This window comes from Hyaena hyaena, unplaced genomic scaffold (assembly GCF_003009895.1).
Source record: "Hyaena hyaena isolate Hyena2069 unplaced genomic scaffold, ASM300989v1 scaffold_77, whole genome shotgun sequence".
NCBI classification, from domain to species: Eukaryota; Metazoa; Chordata; class Mammalia; order Carnivora; family Hyaenidae; genus Hyaena; species Hyaena hyaena.
The window spans coordinates 1,002,085-1,025,617 of NW_024080708.1; the positions used below are offsets into that span (position 1 = coordinate 1,002,085).

Genomic DNA, 23,533 nt, shown 5'->3' on the forward strand with positions numbered 1-23,533 from the left:
AGGTCTCACTCTATTCAAGCAGCCATGGTTCCTACTGCTTTCTCTCTTTTTTTCAATTAAAAAAATTTTTTTGAGAGACAGCAGGGGGCAGAGGGAGGGAGGGGCAGAAAGAAGGAGACAGAGGACCAGAAGTGGGCTCTGCACTGACAGCAGAGAGCCCGATATGGGGCTCGAATTCATGAGCCGTGAGATCATGACCTGAACTGAAGTTGGACACTTAACTGACTGAGCCATCCAGGCGCCCCCCTACCACCCCCTTAAGTACGTAGGCCTTTTTCTGTGGGGCAACTGTGTTCACTGTTAGGACTCATCACTGTCTCTCGGTACCTCTGCTCCAGCAATTCTCTCTTCATTGCTTTTCCAAATTGTACCCTTTCACCTAAGCCTTGGCCCTTCTGTAATGCTTTCTGGAGCTGCTCTACCCTTCCTTGAGCTTTATTTCTTCTGAATTCCTTATGACCAGAAATGAATTTCACAGTTGTGGAAATTAGCATGCAAGGCTTTTTTTTTTTTTTTGCAGTCTTACATTCCCTGTCATAAAATGTACCATATTAACCATTTTTAGGTGTAGAGATCTATAGCATTAAGTACATTCAGTTGTTGTACAACTGTTGCCACTGTGTAGTTCCAAAATTTTACATTATCCCAAATTTAAATTCTGTATCCATTAAACAATAATTCTCCATGCCCCCTTTCCCAGTGCCTGGTAGCCATGATTTTACTTTCTATCTCTATAAAGTTGACTGTTCTAGGTGTCTCATATAAGTAGAGTAATATGATGTTTTGTCCTTTTGTTATATTAAAAAAAAGTTGTTTGAAGGGGTGCCTGGGTGGATCAGTCGGTTGAACATCCTACTCTTGATTTCAACTCAGGTCATGATCTCACAGTTGGTAGGTTTGAGCCCTGCCTCGGGAGCTGAGCTGACAACATAGCACCTGATTCTCTCTCTTCCTTTCACTCTGCCCCTCTCCCACTCATGTGTGTGTGACTGTGCATGCACGTTCTCTCTCTCTCAATATAAGTAAATAAAGAAATTTTTTAAAAATGTTTGAAGACTTTTGCTAGATGGGAAACTCTTCAAGGGCTCAGACCTCTGCTGAAATGAGAAATAGGTAGGTAGGTAGATAAATAGGTGTAGGGATATTCTCACAGTATCCAGCATAATTTTGGGTAATTAATAGATGTGGATTTTTCTCACTTTGTTAAGGAACCAAATCCCTCATTTAAAAAGAAAACCAGAGATGTCTTCTATCTCCCTGACCTTTTACATGGCTTTCTTATCTCTGGGTTAAAAAGATGTTTTGGGCATGGGCCTGCCTATGCCTAGACCCAGGGGGTTTGGGCTGTGCTCACTGTGATAGGGCCAGCATGGTACTAAAAATTGCCTTCCTTTTGGCCCATTTCCCAAGGTAACTATTGAGCTCATTGAAGGAAGAGACAATATTTCTTTGATGTCTCTTTGCAGCACCCATGGCAAGGTCTGACCCTCCCCCTCCCACACAGAAAGCACTTGGGTAATATCAGGATACGTGGGGTGGGGGGTGGTGAGGGCTGGGGGGTGGGCATTACCTGATTGTCAAGGAGTCTAGTTTGATAACCAAATGCAGATAGGGAAGCACTTGGCACCGGGTTATAGGGCAAACCAAAACCTGAAGAGCAGAATACTTATGCTCTGGGTTTCTTCACTGGAAAAAGATGAGTAATAGTAGTAGTCAACATGAATACTTCAATACATGCCAGCCATTACTCCACACACTTGACACGTATTCTCTCTTTTAATCCTCACAACAATCTTACGAGAAATGTATTATTATTAGTTTCATTTCACAGATGAAGAAATTGGGGCATAGAAGCATTAACTAATTTACCCAACTTGGTAAGAAGAGTCGGGGTTTGAACTCAGAGAGTCAAAATCCAGAGCCCATCCTAATGGAGTCATGTGAGGAAGAGAATCACTTAACAGCCCTGAGAGACTGAAGAACTTTTGGTCTGGTGAGCTGAGGTGGTTAAAGCTTGTGGACAGAGTAGGGCACTGTCAGTTAGCTTGACTCTCTTCCATGGCCCGACCCTGGCTGGAAAATGGCTGCCCTTAGTCACAAGGAAGAAGAGACTTCAAGATTGAGGGTAGCCTCATTTGAGGTGGCAAAACAACTTCAAAGTCCACCCTACTGCTAATGGGTCAATGATGTCTTGGTCATTTATTAAGGATAGCATGTTTTTTTTTAAAAAGATTTTATTTCATTTTATTTTATTTAACTAATCTCTCCAGCCAGCATGGGGCTCAATCTCACGACCCCGAGGTCAAGAGTCACATGCTCTACTGACTGAGCCAGCCAGGCCTGGTCCCAGGACAGCATGTTTTGATATCAAGGAGCACTGTGAACTTCTTGGGAGCTAAGGACTGTATAAACTGTGAGTACTTCAGGACTGTTAACTAAGGCAAATCCCATGAAAGAGTCATTGTGTTTTACAGGGCTCCTCCACCTCCACCCCCTGGGAACTGGTTTATTTTATGGGAAATGAATGATATCCAGCAATTTCATTACCTAGCTATGAGATTAAGGTATAATTCCTTGGGAACCCAGCCCACTTCATATATACAGGAAGTGACCCCCAAGTGGCTGCATGAGTTTTAGAACAATATATATCCTGCAGGAATACTTCCTACAACAAAACTTCACTGAGCCCCTGAAGCAACAGAGTAATCAGCTTTGGTTTAGGTGAAAAAATAAAGCCCTGGATGAAGCAGGAAAATGCATCACTGGGCTGAGAGAAGGCCTGGTGGGGCTGTGCAGTCAGAAATGGGGTGAGAATGGTGTCCCAGGAGAACAAGGCAGGCCAGGCATAGGGGGTGATTTGAGAAAAATGTGCAGGTGGGGATGTTCATAGAATATTTGGGGGGCACTTAGATGAGCAGCTTTGTTACATGAGCAGCAACAGGATGGTTCCTGTTGGGCCCATGGGAGACAGTCACGGGAGACAGGGCTGGAAAACCAAAGCCTTTTAGGGAAGAAAGGCAGGCAGAAGTATCTGGTTTTGAAACAGGCAGAAATAAGTTGCTGTGCCTAGAAAGCTCAGCTTAAAAGGCTTAGCCCATGGAGCACCTGGGTGGCTCAGTTGGTTGAGTGTCAGACTTGGGCTAAGGTCATGATCTCACAGCCCGTGGGTTCAATCCCTGCATCAGGCTCTGTGCTAACCGCTCAGAGCCTGGAACCTGCTTCACATTCTGTGTCTCCCTCTCCCCTTCTGCCCCTCCTCCTCTCAAAGATATATAAATATTTTTTTTTAAAAAAAAGGTTTATCCCATGGTGAGCAACTCCATCGTACTGCCTTTATAACAGGAGAACAGTTCACTGGGGTCTGGACAGGCCACCCCTCTTTCTCCCGGCTGCTACTTTCTATTAGGTGCCAGCCATGGTCATGGTAGCATAAAGGACAGCCACAAGACTAGCTGTGCTTCTCAGATGCTTGGGTTCTCTCCACAACACCATGCCAAGACTCTTGTTGGTTGCTTGCTCTCGTACTTGAAGTTAACCAAGAATAACGTGACACAGGAAATATGTCAGGCAAATGCAATCTTTATTCACAGTTATAGGTGTTTCTACCTTACATCCATTTTTACTCTCATACCCTGGTAAGCTGAGTTGGACAATGAAGGTAACTCAGACCCCCTTTACCCTCTTTTCTAGCTTTAAGCTTGGGCCAGCCCAAGAACTGGGCAACCAGCTTCTCCCTTATTCCCTTTCCCCTGCCTGTCCCCTTTCCCTGCTTAGCTCTCCTGCCCTGAATTTAGTAATGAGGGAGAAGTAGAGGAGAGGACTCACCTGGTAGAAAAGAATCATGGACTCCTTTGTTCCTGTTCTCCCAGAGCCCCACTCCACTGGTGTTCTTTCATCTCCCATGTTCTAACCTTCATTCATATCAGGGAGCCCCTCCCTGACGTTAGAGTGAGGGATAGTGAGGCTATTTTGGCCCCACCTGATACATATACCCAGTTCCTGTTCTGGTTAATGCTCTGGTTAATGGTTCAACAGCAAGGTATGTAGCCAACTGGGGGTACAGCTGTCCCCTTCAAGCGAGATCAGAGTGTAGCTGGACCCCTTGGGGCAGGAGGATGAGTGGATATCAGAAAAGTCCCTCCTGCATCTTCATGAAGATACTCCTCCAAAAGTTCCCAGAGGCCCTGCTAGAGCATCCAGGACACATAAAAGGGGGCACAAGTGCCCCCTCAAAGCCCCCCACGAATATCCACCCCTTCAGCATTGCTAGGGGACACATCAGGACATCTTTTAACTAAATCGCGCCCCCCGCCCAAAGCCAGGCTATGTGAAAGGCTGATACAAAAGTTTACTTTTTAATCTCAGCATATGTCCGGCCACATTGTCCAGCCGAGCTTCCAGGGAAGATTTCAACACACATGGCACGTGAGAGCAACAGCATAGTCAGGGCAAAATCAGGCAAGGGAAGTCCCTCCCTTCCTTCTCGGTGGGCAGAGCTGTGTGTTTCCTGTTCAGCGCCAGCCAAAGGTGCCTGGACCTCTCTTTCGGCAGCTGCAGGCTGGGGGGGTCCTCCCTGGGGAGGGTCCCGTCCCCTGAGCGCCTCCCCCATTGGATGACGCCTTCCAACAAGTCCACCGATGAGAAGTCTCCTCGTCCTTGTTGCCCTCCTTAACGAATGTTGGTTATTTGCTGATGCCACGGTGGTGCAGACATTTGGACGTTACACAAGAGAATTAGGAAGCAGGAACACATCAGCTGTGCAGGATCCCACCATCCAGCAGTAGGGGATATTGACACAGGAGCATATTCTCCCCCAGCCTTCATTGTGCTGCATTGTCCTGACATGGTTGCGATACTGCACCTCAGAACAATAGCTACCATTTTATTGCCTGCTTTTCCCCCTTACGTAGCATCTTTCCCCTTAGTTTGAACAATCTTTGTTACCATAATTGTAAATGGAGGCATCATCTTCTGCCTCACATATGCACTGCCATTTGTAGAACTTTCAACGTGCATAGTACCACAGTGCCAGACCCTTCCATAACATTTAGTGCTAAAAGTTAAAGCAATGATAGGTGATAGTGTCTGAGGGCTTATTACATGCCACGTACTAGTCTAGGTGCGTCACATGGATTAACTCATTTAATCACACAATATATGAGGCAGGTGTTATTATTACCCCCAGGTGATAGACTGGGGCCCAGAAGAGAAGAGTAACTTACGCAGAGGAACATAGGTAGTGAGTGGCAAAGCTGGGCTTTGATCTCAGGCACTGTGGCTCTAGAGCCTGTGCTGTTAACAACTGTAAACTGGCCAGTCTTAGAGCTAAATGCAATCATCACGCCGATTTACAGTCTAATATGCAATATAAAATAACACTTCCCAGTCCAGAGAGGTATGCTCAGGATCCAATGCACATTCTGTCACTGGTTTACACTCTAAAACTCTAATACTGCTTATCAGCCATACATAACACACCTTTCCCAACAACGCTAAAAATGTTAGGGGAAAGAAGATCCAGAAAAAAACATCTTTGCTTTTCTTCATTATTACGTGTATGCATCAATTCTCCATAAACCCAAAACTTAATTTCAGAGAGAAATCGCCCATGCAGAGAATACTTGCAATGTTACCATGTAACAGGGAAATTTGCCAAGTGGGTAGTGAGCCTTCCTTTCCTCAAAGTAGCATTTAAATATTTATTTATTTATTTATTCACTCATTCATTTATGAGAGAGAGGGGGAGTGCAAGCTAGCAAAGGAGGGGCAGAGAGAGAGGGAATGCCAAGCAAAGCCCTACTCGGGGCCTTCCCATGAACTGAGAGATCAGGACTTGAACTGAAATCAAGAATTGGATGCTTAACAGACTGAGCCACCCAGGCGCCCCCTATTCAGAGTAGCATTTAAACACCTCCCTCCCAACAGATATAGACGGTGGCACTTCTAGAACCCAAAATACTCTTTAGGTCTCTTTCTTTTTCTCCTCTGCACCTCAGAAACCTCCCCATTTCCCCATCCAGACTGCCTGAGATTCAGCCCTGTCCGTCTCTGGTCCCATCACTGAAGTGCTGATGTGGGTGTGGGCTTTGGTCACGGTCACAGCCTCCATCCTCTGTTGTGAGCAGAGCTCCCCATAATAGCAACGGTCAACCTGACTAGCAAAATTCATCACCGTGCATTCCCAGAAGTCCCGTTCCCCCAAGTGTCTCTCGGTTCCTCTCCACTCCTGACAGGGTTCCAGAATTTGCTCTGGATTGCTCTGAACTGGCTCTCCCTCTATCCCCTGGGGTCTCCATTGGATTTGACTCACCTTGGAATGTACGTCTTGCAAAGGATGCCCCTGAAGTAAAGCCTGTCCTGGGGCTGTTGCTGAGAAGGGGGCACCAGCCTGGACCCTCTCAGGCCTAGGAAGAATGGCCTGTGCTTCCTCCTCACTATACTCCATTTGGGGCCAGGTCGTTGGCCCCACATCCACCCCCATACTTGCAGCAGAAAACCTACCCTGGGGGCAAGTCTGCCCCTGGTGTGCTGTTTCAAATGATGCCCAGGCTTGTACCGTCAGAGGCCAAGGACTGGTCGAGATGCTTTTCTCCTTTCTATTCCTTCTTTTATATGTGGTTCTCTTCTCCCCATATTCTGAGCTAGCAGGGGGCAAGGCCCCCTCCCACAAGGCCTGCCCCAGACCCTCAGCTGAGTATGGGGCACTGTCCTGTGTACTCTGGTACAAAATACCAGCTGACGGTTTATTTGCCTCACCCTTCTGACCCTTGCTTTTAGGCCCCACATTGACTCCATCCCCAGTAAATGATGAAGCCCTTGCTGTAGCCGTCTGCACCTCTGGGCCTCTGAAAGATACCCAAGCCTGTACTGTCAGAGGCCAAGGACTGGCCATGACCTTTCTGTTCTTTTTATTTCTTCCTTTAGGGTTGCCTTCCTGCTCTCTTGCTATCTCCTCATTGGCTGCCCCCTCAAGAGAGGCCTGAACTGGACATTCTCCTGGCAACGGGGTGCCAGCAACTGACTTTTCAGGCTGAGTGACAATGGATGCTTTCTCTTTGTCATCACTCTCCCCTTCCTCCCTGTTTTCATACATGGCGCTGACTCCACTATCAGCAACTGGCAGAGCCCCTGTGACACAAGTCTGGCCCAGAACGGGGGCTGCAGAAGACGCCCGGGTCTGTAGCGTCAGAGGCCAGGGGAGATAAACAACCTTATTTTCCTTTCTATTCCTCCTTTTCCGGCTGTTTTTCTTCCCTGTGTTGCCTTGGCTACTAGGCCCGTGGAATGCAGCATGGACTGGAACTTCATCTGGGCATGGGGCATCAGCCTCTGAACTTGGACCCAAACTAAGAGCAGACATTTTTTCCACCTCATTGTTCTCTCCTGGCCCCATGCTTTTCTGCCCCACATGTACCCCACTACTTGCGGTGGGCACGGCATCTCTAAGCAGAGTCTGAACCACAGGCAGGGCTCTTCCATGTGCTGCTGCTATAGCTCGGTCTGTGTCGCGTGCCTGGGTCATCGGAAGCTCCATGTGAGTTAGAATGTCTTCCATGTTTCTTCCTCCTCTGATTTTTCTGTGTTTCTGTTTCTGGATCAAGTGAAGTTTTTCCCTGGAGCAGAGAGAGCAGAAGTAACCCAAGAGGCAAAAGTGAGTTTACTCAAGGCTAGCAAAAAGCCCCTTCTTCTTTTGGTTAATGTTTATTTTTGAGATAGAAAGAGAGAGAGAGAGGGTCGAGTGCAGGGGAAGGACAGAGGAGAGAGAGAAAACCCCAATGCAGGGCTCAAACTCATGAACTGTGAGATCATGATCTGAGCTGAAATCAAGAGTCAGATGCTTAACGGGCTGAGACACCCAGGTGTCTCGCAACAAGCCTCTTCTTGAAAGAGGGTATCAAGCACATGTCTGAGGGCTGAAATCAACATTAGACACGAGGGATACCTGAAACAATTTAGGAACCCAGCAGGTTGAGGAGGCCGTGGACTAGGTGAAGGTGTCAGACAGCTGTTCTCATTGGCGGCTGGCTCATTGATGCAGGGCCAGATCTATGGCTCCTCGTGCAGTATATCTAATGGCAATTCTGGATGCCCTCAAAATACTGTTGGATGACACGATTTTCAGCCTTCATCAGCCTTCGGCATCAGTACTGTCTTCTTTGAAAGCAGAGGACAACACTGGACAAACAACGACATGAAGATATTTGCATGAACATTCCCATTTGCACCTTAGGGGTATAGAGACATGGGTTAATGGTCAGATATAGACTTGAGCATTGTTACCTTTTGATGCCTCAGACATCAAACCTTAGGTTAGGGAGACCAAACCTTGGGTGAGAAAGCACTGGCTGAGCCTATAAATCAGAGAGGAAAAAAAAAACATCAACCAAGTCAGCCTGCCCAGGTTCCCCCAGGGGGGGCCTGTCTGAACAGACTCTTACCTGATTATCCTAGAAACATTTCATCAGAGGTTTTTCATAAGCTCTCTCTTGGTCCCATGTAGAAGAATTAGTGCACATGTCAGTGAACCCGGGCGTCTACACAACTTCATAACACAGCCTCTTCTTCATAAATGGATGAAGAGATTCTGTTCAGCTCAGCATGGCGTTAGCATTTAGGCCTTCTTTACTGGTTTCTGATTCTTCGTACGTTGAAAATCCAGATCTGGGCTGGGGCCTCATTCCAACCTATTCTTCATGCATTCTCGATAAGCAGGACACCAGAGACAATTCCCGTTTCTCAGATTCATAAACTGTCCCGTTCTGCTGCAAATTCTCATCCTTTTCTTCGGCTCTCTACTGCACTATATATATGTGTTATCTAATCTTGGAATGGGCTAATTATTTACATAATATCCTTTCTCTCCAAGCAAACTTTTTTTGTGGGCCTTTTTATCCAAAAACAAAAAAAAAACAAAAAAAAAACAACAAATGAAGGAGGGATCAAACTCCCTTTCTGTAGTTATGACTGACACACAGAGCTCAATGGAGCCCCTGTGTTTTCCTTTGATAAGAAAGTGTAACCACACAAAACAGCAAAGCAAGGCCTGGCATTGACTGAGTAGGTTTACAAATGGAAAACTTGTTTTTGTTTGTTTTTATCTGGAACGTGTTTTTATCTAGAACAGGAGATGCAGTAGTGTCTCCGTGAACGTGGTGTGCCCAGTGGAGGTGGGAGAGGCCCCTCGGGACCTTCTCTTGGAGGCCACAAAGGGCCTAGAACTCTTTTCGCCTGGGCAATATTCTCACCTAATCGTCCTTCAAGGGCTCCCAATGTAAGATTGTAGGAAGAGGAATCACAGCAGGAAATCGCATGCACTGACTAGCTAGCACGGTTTCTGCCTTTTAAACATCTTCCCTGATGCAATGGTTAGCTTTTTCACCACTTGGTACATAGGTTAACGTAGCTGCGGTACTAAGGCTAGCTTAGCTCATAACAAATGCAGAGGTTATCACTAGATGAAAGCCAGCTGGCTGGCTGCCAAGAGGCCACAGTAGGTGAAATTTACCTTGTTCAATGCAGGAGAGTCCAAGGTCGGGTTCCCGCACTGTGAGTAGGTCTGTAGTCCAGTGGTGGATGTCTGTCTCTATCCCTATTGTCTCTAACCGTATCTATATGTATGTTCCTAATTATATGTCTCTCTTTGTAAGATACCCCATCCCCTGGACTTCACGTGGATGACGACTGCCTATTTGAGATTTCTTAGATGTCCTCCTTGTGTGTGGACGCTTGTGTTCCTACAGATCCATTAATTTATTCAACACACATTTAAGGACACTGCTATGTGCCCAACAGGAGGCTGGGTGCAGCACAGTATATACTTGGGCTGCGGGTTACTTAGCTATAGTCACATTTCATTCTGGGTTTTCTGGGGTGACTACCCTAATTTGAGTTCTGTATGTTTCCAAGCCTTGATCCTCATAGGTACAGGTACTCTCCTGGTTGGCTCTCATAGAGAGGGAATGCAGTTCCTTGTGTGGGGATTCCACTAGTTTATCTGAAGCCAACCTAATTATTTATTCTTTCTCCAGGTTTTTGAGACCTTCACGCTCTTTGCCCCCTTTGTTGGCAATAAATCTCTCTGGCTTTTGGATAGGAAAAGAGTTAACTCCTGATTTCCGTACCATCCTCCTGCATGGTACCACTTTCTTTCCAGCTTTTCAGATAAAAAGAAACAACTGTTGGATGCCTGTTTCACTTGTGTGTTTCATGGGAGTCCACATTTACATGTGCCGTGGTATTGGAAATGTCCTGTGTCCTTCCTTTCATAGGTAGACCAAGTAGGGTCCTGTGAGGGTGAAAATTTTGAAATCACATCCTGATAGGGTTGGGAGTGTCAGAAAAGGATCCATATCATTTAGGATCCTTTCATTGCAAGTGACCAAAAATAAATAAAGAAAAAGATCCACATGGGTTTATGCACAACAGGCTGTTTGTAATTCACTAGAAGCTTAAATGTTAGAGGTAGAGCCAACTACATGCATGGCTTATTGCTGAGTGTCAGTTTTATCGGGAGCCATTAGAGATAGATACTTCCTCAGGGTTGGCTTCCATTTCCAGACCCTTACTGAAACCCCTGGTACCTTCTGTCTCACAATGCCTAATCCAAAAGTGGCATCCCCTCCCTGCTAGAGCCCTGGGAATCCCTAAATTGGGTCTTGTTGGTACTAATTGGCCTGACATGGGTTATGTGTCCATTGATGAAACACTTGTGGGTGGAATGTCCAAATCCTGGGTCTCTTCAAATTCAACAGGGAAGCTGGAAAGTGAGAACGCAATTATATAATCGGAGATGGCTGCGAGGATAGGGGAGGTGAGTAGTAAGGCCTGGGGAAGTGAAAAAAGCCTAAAGCAATTTCTGAGTAGGAGCTTAGACGTTGTCTTTTTTTAAAAGCATAGCTTTATTGGGGCACCTGGGTGGCTCATTTGGTTAAACATCTGACTTAGGCTCAGGTCATAATCCTGCATGGTTTATGAGTTCAAGCCCTGCTTTGGGTGAGCAAGAGCCCCACTTCAGGTAAGAACCGCTTCTCTCTCTCTCTCTCTCTCTCTCTCTCTCTGTCCCCTTCTCTCTGAGACTCACCCACTTGCACCTTCCTTTTCTGGAAAAAAATGGGCTTTGTTGAGGGACACTTGGGTGGCTCAATCAGTTGGGTGTCTGACTCTTGACCTCAGCTCAGGTCTTGATCTCAGAGTCTTGAGTTCAGGCCCCATGTTCAGGCCCCATGCTCAGCATGGAGCCTACTTAAAAATCACTCTATTGATATATAATCCACATACCATAAAATCCACCCTTTCAGGTTGTTATTACTATACTGACAGAGTTGTGCATTTGCACCGCTACCTAACAACAGAACATTTTCGTCACCCCCAAGAGAAATCCCGTGTCTCCTAGCAATCATTCCCTATCATGCCCACTCCTCTCCACCTCTGGCAACCACTAATCTCTTCCCTGTTTTTATAGACTTGCCTATCCTGAACAAGGATAGGATTGCCTATCCTGGATTCCTAAGTGGAATCATATAATCACATGCAATCATATAATGTGTGGCTTTTTATATCTGGCTTCCTTCACATAGCATATACTGTTTCTAAGGTTCATCCATGTTGTAGCATCCATCAGCACTCCATTCTCTTTTGTGGCCAATTAATACTCCATGATATGGACATATCAGATTTTGTGTATCCATTCATCAGTTGACAGATATTTGGGTTCTTTTGCCTCTTGGCTGTAATGAATAATGATGCTATAAACATTCATGTGCAGGCTTGGGGGTGGGCTTATGTTTCCAGTTCTCTTGGGTATATACTTGGTAGTGGAATCGCTGGATTATGTAGTGACTTCATGCTTAACCATTTGATTAACTGCCAGACTGTTTTTTACAAGGGCTCCATCATTTTCCATTCCCACCAGTGGTGCGCAAGGATTCCACTTTCTCCATAGCTTTCCTCATAGTTGTTACTATCTTTCTGATTAATACCTTCATTGTGGGTGTAAAGTGGTATCTCACTGTGGTTTTGATTTACATTTCCCTGATGACTAGTGATGTTAAGCCTCTTTTCGTGTATTTATAGGCCATTTCCACATCTTAGGAGAAATGTCTACTCAAATCAAATCTCTCTCTCTCTCTTTTTCTCAAAAATAAACATTAAAAAAACAAAGATATAAAGCTTCTGAACAACAAAGGAAACAAGCAACAAAACTAAAAGGCAGCCTACAGAATGGGAGAAAATATTTGCAAACCACATCAGCTTTAATAAAAATTGTTTTCTAATATTTATTTATTTTTGAGAGGAAGAGAGACAGGGTGCGAGCAGGGAAGGGACAGAGATACAGGGAGACACAGAATCTGAAGCAGGTTCCAGGCTCTGATGAACTGTCAGCACAGAGCCCGATGTGTGGCTGGAACTCATGAATCGTGAAAACATGACCTGAGCCAAAGTCGGACGTTTAACCGACTGAGCCACCCAGGCGCCCCCACATCAGCTTTTAAAGCAACGATTGTTCTTGGAGCCACCTGTTCGTGGGTTTGAGCCCTGTGTCAGGCCGTGTGCTGATGGCTCAGAGCCTGAAGCCTTCTTCAGATTTTGTGTATCCTTCTCTCTTTGCCCCTCCCCTGCTCACACTCTGTCTCTCTCTGTCTCTCAAAAATAAATAAATGTAAAAAAAAATTATTTTTAATTAAAAAAAAAACATAAAGCAACTATTGTTCCTGATGTATTAAAAGGGCTGGAAAAGATCAAATAAAGATATCTATAAAGTCATGTGACAACTTCAAAAGCATATAACATACTTCATGTACTCCCTTCAAAGTGGTCATTTGGAGAGTAACATTGAGATATGGGGAATATAGGTGAAAAATCAAGGTGAAGTCTAAAGTACATGACTAGCAAACTGATCTTAGATAGCATTTCCAAAGAGAGGACTCAAGGCAGCAAGAGCATCAGCTGAATGAGCAGATAGTTCTCCAAGATGACTGCTTTAAAGAAAGCACTGATTTAAACATATACGATCTATTCCCGAAACAGAACAAAATTGCTAATTTGGGACAATATACCCTATAGTTTTTTTATGTTTATTTTTATTTTTGAGAGAAAGAGATAGATGGAGTGTAAGCAGGGGAGGGGCAGAGAGAGAGGGAGACACAGAATCTGAAGAAGGCTCCAGATTTTGAACTGTCAGCACAGAGCCCAATGTGGGGATTGAACTCATGAACCACAAGATCATGACCTGAGCCGCAGTTGGACGCCTAACCAACTGAGCCACCCAGACACCCCCATCATACTTCAATAGTTAAGAACACGGACTTTGGAATCAACAACTCTGGGTTTAATCCAGATTCTAGCTCTTAGTAATTGTATAAATGATTTAGCTTTTTGATCTTCAATTTCTTCATCTGTAGTATAGGGTAATTATAGTTATCTATCTCATTTTTTGTAAATTTTGTTTTGCTATTAATTCAAACTTACAATTCTTTATAGTTTACACAATCTACTTTATTTATTTTATCTTTCTGTATGGGTGTGTGTGTGTGTGTGAATTTTTTTCCTGAACCATTTGGGAGCAAGACTGGAGATATTGTGCCCTTTTATCCCTAAATACTTCGATATATTTTCTAAGAACAAGGACATTGTCTTATATAATTGCAGTACGTTTATCTAAATCAAGAAATTTAAAAGTGGTACAATACTATACTCTATAGTACACATTCAAATTTGTCATTTTTATGAATATTGTACTTGGTAGCTATTTTTCCCAGTTAAGAACCCAAAACAAGATTATACATTGAATTTAGTAGTCATTCTTTGTTAAGCTCTAATCTGTAATAGTTCATAGTCTTGGGTTTTATGACATGGACATATTTGAAAAGTGCTGGTCATTTATTTCCAAAATGTTTGTCTGTTGTTTTATCCTGATTATATTATGATTATGCATTTTGGGTAAAGATACTGTTGAAATTATGTTGTGTCCCCAGTGCATTATCTCAGCAGGCATGTGATGTCAGATTTTTCCAATATTGTTACTTTTGATCACTTGATTAAGGTGATGTCCGTCAGGTTTCTCCACTGTAACATTGCTATCTTCCCTTTGTTAGTAACTTGTCATTTATAGGGAACTATCAATTGGTTTTCCTAGGCCAAATGAGATGATAAACATCAAGTAATGGGCATAATGCCTGGTGTAGTGGAAGTGTACAAACAGTGTTAGGCACCGTATTTGTTATTATTTCACTATTATCATTGTGATTGTTAATCAAAAATATTTCAAGACCTTAGGGTGCCTGTGTGGCTCAGTTGGTTAAGCATCTGACTTCGGCTCAGGTCATGATCTCATAGTTAGTGAGTTCGAGCCCAACCTCTGACCTCTCTGCTGCCGGCACAAAGCCTGCTTCAGATCCTCTGTCCCCTTCTCTCTCTGCCCCTCTACACTCTCAAAAATAAACAAACATTAAAAAAAGGTTAAGACCTGGACCTGGTATTCTACACCTTATATGATCTTAAAGGAGAAGTCAGGAACATAGAACAATATAGTGAAAGAAATACTAGGTCCAAGTACCGGTAGTATGTTGAACAACACAACCTAGTCTCTGTGACCGTCCAGACTTGCGATCCTAGATTCTTTGTTTCCTGAAATACTGGCTGATTATAAGACCCTTGAGAAGGCTGTTGATGCAATTAAATTAATTTTATGCCTACACGTCAGGTCATCTTTACTTCTCACCATGTCGTATTCCTAGAAATCACATCATAGAAGGATCATTAGAAAGTAGGTTGATGGATTCCTCTAAGAGCAACACCATAATTAAATGATATATTCCTGATTAAGCTTGAACTTAATTGTAGTTAAAATGGGCAAAGCAAATATGGAACAACTAGAAATTTAATCCTGTTTTTAGGTAAAAAAATAAAAAAGCTATGACCATGTGATAACAGACCAAACAGTACAGAAGATGTCATGATGAGAAGCAAATCTCCCACTCGTCCCCTCCCCATCCTAAGCCCGGGCAACCTCCTAACAGGTTGATATCAGCTTTCCTGTTGGTACCACCTTAACTCTAGATCAGAGATTGCACAGTGAAGGCCAGCAGGTCATATTTTGCCCAAAGATGCACTGCGTATAGCTCACAGTGTTTTCCATTACCCTGTAAAGAGTGGTTAACATTTTAAAATTGTAAGATCTCATGTAAAACCTGATTTCCAGACTTTCTTGAGAAATTAGAACCTCTGAACCTGTATCATGTAGCCTGAGCTCCAGAAGCAGCTGCCCACTTTATTTAGGGTATGCGCTCTGTAATTCACTATAGACCCCACCAAATCAGCTTCACAACCATGATACCTGCCTGGCCTTTTCAGGCAACCTAGGCTTTATCTCTGTTACTCAAAATAAAAGTTTCTGATCAGCAGCTTGGGCTTCCATCAGGAGCTTCTTAGAAATGCAGAATCCCAGGCCCCATCTCAGCCCTGCTGAATCAGAACTCGCATTTTTTTTCCCTTAAATAGCGTATTGCTAAGTTGGTTTACATAGAACACCCAGTGCTCATCCCAACACGTGCCCTCCTCCATGCCCATCACCCCCCTTCCCGTTTCCCCCACCCCCCTCAGCCCTCAGTTTGTTCTTAGCATTCAAGAGTCTCTCATGGTTTGTCTTCCTCCCTCTCCCCAACTATTTTTCCCCTTCTTCTCCCACTTCGTGCTCCGTTAACTTCCTCCTAATCCACCTATATGTGCAAACATATGGTATTTGTCCTTCTCTGCCTGACTTATTTCGCTCACCATGACACCATGCTCCAGTTCCATCCATGTTGCTACAAATGGCCAGATTTCATTCCTTCTCATTGCCGTGTAGTATTCCATTGTATAAATATACTACATCTTCTTGATCCATTCATCAGTTGATGGACACTTAGGTTCTTCCCATGTTTTGGCTATTGATGAGAGTGCTGCTATGAACATTGGGGTACATGTGCCCCTATGCATCAGCACAGAACTCGCATTTTAACAAGACCCATGGGTGCTTTGTGTTCACATGGAAGCTTGAGAAGCCCCGGAATAGACGAGATACTTATATCTAACCCAGTTTCGTGGTATATCACTTTGAGACCACCTCTCCCACACAGCATGAAAGATGAGTAAGTAGAATTGCAAGCTCTTGGTTGATGTAAATCTTCAACTTTACTAGGGATCACTAAACTATGCTTCAAAGTGAGTTTACAAAGTTTCACTGCCATCAGCAAAATATGAAGCTCTGTTTCCCCATATCTCTACTGACACTTAGCATTATGGGTTTTATTTTTTTTAATTTTCAGCCCATCCAATGGGTATTAAAGGGTATCTTGTTGCTTTAATTTATATTTCCTTGGTGACTAATGAAGATGAGCATTTTTTCATATGCTTATTGTCTACATAGCTTTCCAGTTCAGTGAATCACCTGTTTTTGTGTCTTTCCTCCACCCCCCACTTGGAGTTGTTTTTCTTTCTTATTTACTTAATTTTTTATACTTATTATATATTCTGGCTACTAACCCTTTCTCAGCATATGCATTGCAGTTATCTCCTTCCAGTTTGAGAATTGTCTTTTTGTATTCCAATGCATTTTGTTGTATACTAGTTTTAAAGTATAATTAATTAAAATGTATCAGAAATTTCTTTTTGTTTTGGGCTTTTTGTGTTTGGTTTAAGAAGAAAGCCTTCCTTATTGTGCAAGTTATGACTATTTCTGCCTCTTTTATTATCCCACATTGAGATTATTATTATAACTGCATTGAATTTGTTAACTCATTTTGGGGGAAACTGACATCTTTATAATACTAAAGCTTTTCTTCCATAGACACAGGTATATTTTTCCATTTATTTAGGTGTTCCTTTATTTACTTTGCTTGTTTTGTCATTTTCTCCATAAAGATCCTATGTATCTTTTCTTCTTATAATTTCTAATTTATTATTGTTTCATTTCTAATTTGGTATGTTGAGTTTACATCCAACCTCTCTTTTGTTTGTCTCTAGGTGTCTTAGATAGTCTATGTGGCCAATTATATTATCTCCTAATAAGAGGATATCAACCCTTCTAATTCATGTATTTTATTTCTTTGTCTTTTAAAACTTTTTAATTTTTAAATATATTTTAATGTTTTATTTTTTTTTTTTTGAGAGAGAGCAAGCACAAGTGGGGGAGCAGCAGAGAGAGGGGGACAGAGGATCTGAAGTGAGCTCTGCACTGACAAGGGGCTCAAACACACAAACTGTAAGATCACAATGTGAGCTGAAGTCGGACACTCAACTGACTGAGCCACCCAGGCACCCCTAAAAGATTTTATTCTTAAGTCATTGCTACACCTAAGGGCTGGCTTGAACTTAGAACCCTGAGATTAAGAGACATGTTTCACTGACTGAGCCAGCCAGGTGCCCTTCCTTGCCTTAATTTTAGTCATCAAAACTTTCAGCACCATGCAGAATAGAAGCAATCTTAGGGGGCATCCTTGTCTTATTCTTTATTTTTTTAAAGATTTTATTTTTAAGTAATCTTTATACCCAACATGAGGCTTGCACTTACAACCCCAAGATCAAGGGTTGTATGCTTCACCACAGAACCTGTCAGGCGCCCCTTGTTTTTTATTTCAATGAGAAGACTTCTAAAGTTTCACCATTAAGTATGATTATTTTCATTAGGTTTTGCATTGATATCCTGTATCAAGTAAAATGAAAGTTCATTTCTAGCTTGCCAAAAAAAAAAGGTGTTTTTTTAAAAAAAAATCATGAATAGCCATTGAATTTTTAAAAATATTTTTCTGTATATACTGAAATGATTATATATTTCTCCCCTGTATGTTCATGTGGTGAGTAAGCTGCTAGACTTCTTTAATGTTAAAACATCCTTTCATTCTTGGAACGAACCGTACTTGCTCATGATTTTTTTTGTTACTAACTCTGCTGAAACAGAGTTGGCAAAATTCCATTTGGGATTTTTAAAAAAAATTTTATGTTTATTTAGTTTTTGAGAGAGAGAGACAGAGCAAGAGTGGTGGAGGGGCGAAGAGAGAGGGAGACACAGAATCCAAAGCAGGCTCCAGGCTCTGAGCTGTCAGCACAGAGGCTGATGCGGAGCTTGAACTCACAAACCTCAAGATCATGACCTGAGCTTGGGTGTTTGACTGATCCACACAGATACCCCAACAACCTTTCCATCTTAAACAGTTATGATAAAATCCACACCTAAAATAACTGGAGGCTGTGACATATTTGGTCTAGAACCTTTTAATTGTAATTCAAATTATTTGGTGGTTATTGGTTTATTTCAATGTCACTATTTACTCTTGGGTTTATTCTGATAATTTATGCTTCTCTATAAAAGAAACCATTCATCTGTCTTCATATTTATTTGCACAAACTTGTTTTCTTTAATGTTTATTTATTATTGAGACACGGAGAAACACAGCATGAGTGGGGGAGGAGCAGAGAGAGAGGGAGACACAGAATCTGAAGCAGGCTCCAGGCTCTGAGCTGTCAGCACAGAGCCTGACACGGGGCTCAAACCCACCAACCATGAGATCGTGACCCGAGCCAAAGTTGGATGCTCAACTGACTGAGCCACCCGGGCTCCCCTGCACAAACTTGTTTATGTTTATCTCTTTGTGCTCTTAAAATTGTACAGTTTAGGCCTATGTATCTATTACACATTTTTTTCATACAACGAACAGGGAACAGGGCAGCCTTGAACTCTTCCATCAATACTTGAAGCCTAGAGACACTGCAGCAGTCCTTTCAAATCCTTGAGAGGAAAATTATTTTCATCCTATAATTCTATACCCAGTGAGGTTAGATTCAAGTCTAAGTATGCAAGGATATGAAAGAACATAAAAATTTTGCCTCCCATTCACTCTCTGATTTGAGGCTACTAGAGAAATTTTTTTCCAGCAAAATGAGGTACTAAAACAAGAAGACGGGGGCCCAGTAAACAATGGCATCAACACTGTGAGGGATTGAAAGGAAGTCACAGAACAAACTGTGCAGCAGGACTCGGGATCAATCAGGGCACTTTAAAGCAGGCAAATGAAGAGAGAGGCAGCTCTAAGAAGGAAGTTTGTAATACATGAAATGGAATTGTTACATTATCTGATACACCTAAGAGATCAGGAAAAACATTTTGGTAGACATTGGACTGACCCAATGGAGCATTTTGGTAGGTATATAGAGCCTAAAGAAATGTAAACATTAAAAACTCTAGAACTCTTAGAAAAATGAAAGGGTCGAGGAGGGAGACATAATCATAAAATCTATTTGTTTCAACAGTGAAAGATCTTTATGTCATCATCATAATAGAAATAGTGATCACTGATTTAATGAAAATGAGTTGGGTGGGTGGGAGATACGCTCATGTATCAAAATAGGAAATAATAGAAGCACCTGGCTGGCTTAGTCAGAAGAGCACACGTCTCTCTCTCTCTCTCTCTCTCTCTCTCTTTTAATGTTTATTTGTTTATTTTGGCTTTTTAAATTTTTTTAATGTTTTTTATTTATTTTTGAGAGTCAGAGAGAGACAACACGAGAAGGGGAGGGTCAGAGAGAGAGGAGAGAGACAGAATCTGAAACAGGCTCCAGGCTCTGAGCTAGCTGTCAACACAGAGCCTGACACGGGGCTCGAACCCACAAACTGTGAGATCATGACCTGAGCCAAAGTCGGATGCTTAACCAACTGAGCCACCCAGGCGCCCCTTTATTTGTTTATTTTGAAAGAGAGAGAGTGTGATCAGGGGAGGGGCAGTGAGAGAGAGAGAGAGAGAATCCCAAGCAGGTTCTGCCCTGCCAGCACAGAGCCTGACACGGGGCTTGATCTTACGAAACTGTCAGATCATGAATGAACCGAAACCAAGAGTCAGATGCTTAACTGACTGAGCCACCCAGGTACCCTGAAGAGCACGCAACTCTTGATCTCAGGGTTGTGAGTTTCAGCCCCATATTGGGGGTAGTGATTACTTAAATAAATAAATTATTTTTTAAAAATGGAAACACTAGATAATGCAAATACCTGGTAAAGAAATGGCAGTATAAGCTTGCGAATTACACACAGAAATGTGTAGGTAAATATTAGAAGAGCCCAGTTAAAAGTATTGAGAGGGGCTGCCCCTGAGAACGGTGACTGGAGGATGAGGAAGGGAAAAAGATTTCCACTTTTCATTTTACATCTTTGAGTACCATTTTATTTTTTGATTTGTTTGTTTATATGCATACAGACTCAGCGATTCCTATTTTACCCATGGTTTCTAATTGCTTACCTAATCTAATCTCTTATCACTTATTTTTTAATTTTTATTTATTATTTTTTTATTTTAGAGAGAGAGAGAGTACACGAGCAAGGGAGGGGGGGTAAGGGGGAAGAGAGAGAGAGAGAGAGAGAGAGAGAGAATCTTAAGCAGGCTCCACACTAGCATGGAGCCAAACATGAGACTTGATCACATGACCCTAGAATCATGACCTGAGCTGAAATCAAGAGTCAGACACTCCACCAACTGAGCCATCCAGGTGACTCACTGAGTTTAAATTTACATGCAATTGTAAGAAATAATACAGAAAGATCTCTTGCAGCCTTTACCCCAGTCCCCCCAATGGTAACATCTTGCAAAACTATAGCACACTATCACAACAAAGATATTAACATTGACACAGTAAACATCAGAACATTTCTATTACCTTCATGTAGCCATTTTATAGCTATACTCATTTCCTTCTTGCATCTAATCTACTCTTAAACTTCTGGCAACCACTAATCTATTCTCCTGTTCTAAAGCTTTTACATTTCAAGAATGCTATAGAGGGGCACCTGGGTGGCTCAGTTGGTTAAGCGTCCAACTTCAGCTTGGGTCATGATCTCGCAGTTCATGGGTTCAAACCCTGCTTCTGACTCTGTGCTGACAGCTCAGAGCCTGGAGCCTGCTTGGGATTCTGCGTCTCCCTCTCTCTCTGCCCCTCCCCTATTTGCGTGCTCTCTCTCTCAAAAATAAATAAACATTAAAAATTTAAAAAAAAAAAGAATGTTATAGAAGTGAAATCAAACAGTATATAACCTTTGGGATTAGTTCTTGTCATTCAGTGTAAGTCTCTAGAGACTCACCTGGGTTTTTGTATGTGTTGATAGTTTTTTCCTTGTTATTTCCAAGTAGAGTTCCATGATGTGCATGTACCACAAACAATTCTCCTGTTGAAGGGCAACTGTGTTGTTTCCAGTTCTGGCTTATTTATTATAAGCTGCCCTAAGCATTCATCTACACATTTTTGTATGAACATAAGTCTTTGTTTATCTGGAATAAATGCCCAGGAGTGTAATCACTGGGTCACGTGGTAGTTACATATTGAGTTTTATTAAAAAAGTGCCAAACTGTTTCCCAGAGTGATCTGAGAGTGAACTGTTTTTCAAGTTTTAGCACTTGACATTCTCACCAGCAATGTATGAGTGATCCAGTGTTTCTACTTCCTCACCAGCATTTGATGTTGTCATTATTTTTTTTTATTTTAACTATTCTGATAGGTGTGTAGTGGTATCACATTCTGATTTTAATTTGTATTTCTTTAATGGCTAATGATGTTAAACATCTTTTCATATGCTGATCTATCATTCATATATCCTCTTTGGTGACATGTCTGTTCATGACTTTTGCCCATTTTTGAATGGGATCATTTGTTTCCTACTGTTTAGTGTTGAGAGTTCTTTATATATCCTAGATACTAGATCTTTGTCAGATATGTGCTTTGTGTAAATCTTCTCCTACCGATAACTGCTTTTTCATCCTCTCTTCATGGGGCCTTTTGCAGAGCAAAAGTTTTGTTTTGATGATGCCCAATTTAACAAGTTTTCTCTCTATGGATCATGCTTTTGGTGTCAAGTCCAAGAACTCTTTGTCTAGCCCTTGATTGCAAAGATTTTTTTCCTACTCTTTTCCTAAGTTAATATTCTAAATATAAGTCTGTGATCCTTTTTTTCCTTGCATTTTCTTTGCAATCCTTTTTGAGTTAACCTTTGTATAAGGTGTGAGACTTAGGTGAAGGTTCATTTTTCTTTTTCTGTTTTTGGATGTCCAGTTGCTCCAGCATCATTTTTTAAAGTTGAATTTGTTTGTTTATTTTAAATTGTTTTTAACACTTATTTATTTTTGAGAGACAGAGAGAGGACATGAATGGAGGAGGAGCAGAGAGAGAGAGACAGGACCCGAAGCAGGCTCCAGGTTCCAAGCTGTCAGCACAGAGCCCGATGTGGGGCTTGAACTCACAAAGTGTGAGATCATGACGTGATCCAAAGTTGGACCCTTAACTGACTGAGCCACCTAGGTGCCCCAAAAGCTTATTTATTTATTTTGAGAGAGAGAAAGAATAAGCAGGGGAGGGACAGAGAGAGAGAGAGAAGGAGACAGAATCCTAAGCAGCCTCCATGTTGTCAGTGCAGAGCCCAGCATGGGGTTCAATCTCACAAACTGTGAGATCATGACCTAAGCAGAAATTAAGAGTGGGATGCTTAACTGACTGAGCCACCCAGCGCCACTCTAGCACCATTTATTGTAAAGACCATCTTCCCTCCACTGAATTGCTTTTGCACCTTTGTCAAAAATCAATTGGGCATATTTTTGGTTCCTCTGTTCTGTCCCATTGATCTATGTGTCTATCCCTCTGCAAATGTCATATTTTCTTTATTACTATATGCTGGTAGGCTGAATAATGGCCCTTCACGGATGTCCACATCCAAACCTGTACTATGTTATCTTGCATGATAAGAGGACTTTTCAGGTGTGATTAAATTAAGGATTGAGGGGTTCCTGGGTGGCTCAGTCAGGTAAGCATCCAACTTCAGCTCAGGTTGTGGTCTTACAGTTCATGAGTTCGAGCCCCACATGGGGCTCTGTGCTAACAGCTCAGAGCCTGGAGCCTGCTTCAGATTCTGTGTCTCCCTCTCTCTGTCTCTCCCCCACTTATTCTGTGTGTGTGTGTGTGTAAAATAAATAAATATTAAAAACATTACAAATATAAGCATATTGAGATGGAGAGATTATCCTGCGTTATCCAGGTGAGAGATGAGAGTAAATTCCTTTGGGAGGAAGAAGCCACAAGCCAATGAAAGCCTCTGGAAGCTGAAAAAGGCAGGACAGTGGATTCTTTCCTAGAGCTCCCTAAAGGAACACTGCCTTGCTGACACCTTGAATTTAGCCCCATGAATATGAATTGATTTATGACTTCTGATCTTGAGAACTATAAAACAACAAATTCATGGGGCACCTGGTTGGCTCAGTCGGGGAAGCCTGCAACTCTTGATCTCGGGATTACAAATTTAAGCCTCACTATGGGTATAGTAATTACTTAAAAATAAAATATTTTGGAGTGCCTGGGTGGCTCTGTTGGTTGAGCATCTGACTTTTTTTTTCCTTTGGATTATTTTATTTTATTTTAATTTTTATTTATTTATTTATTTTTTACAAATAGTTTATTGTCAAATTAGTTTACACACAACACCCAGTGCTCATCCTCACGAGTGCCCTCCTCCATGCCCATCCCCCTT

At 42.4% G+C, this 23,533-nt stretch overlaps 1 protein-coding gene and 1 long non-coding RNA gene across 2 annotated transcripts in view; one reads left to right on the forward strand and one right to left on the reverse strand.

Annotated features, from left to right (window-relative positions):
• Nucleotides 1-7,276: 7,276 nt before the first annotated feature.
• On the reverse strand, nucleotides 7,277-8,329 carry LOC120232647. The gene is made up of 3 exons (XR_005528617.1): nucleotides 8,281-8,329; nucleotides 7,943-8,175; nucleotides 7,277-7,613 (listed from the first exon to the last, which is right to left on the reverse strand). It is a non-coding gene; the product is annotated as an uncharacterized LOC120232647 (long non-coding RNA).
• Nucleotides 8,330-10,789: 2,460 nt separating this feature from the next.
• LOC120232680 (atherin-like) overlaps nucleotides 10,790-23,533 on the forward strand; it is an 80,055-nt gene continuing 67,311 nt past the window's right edge. The window contains exon 1 of the mRNA XM_039233536.1: nucleotides 10,790-10,810. Within this exon, the coding sequence (XP_039089467.1) occupies nucleotides 10,790-10,810 (21 nt within the window). The remainder of the gene's footprint in view (nucleotides 10,811-23,533) is intronic.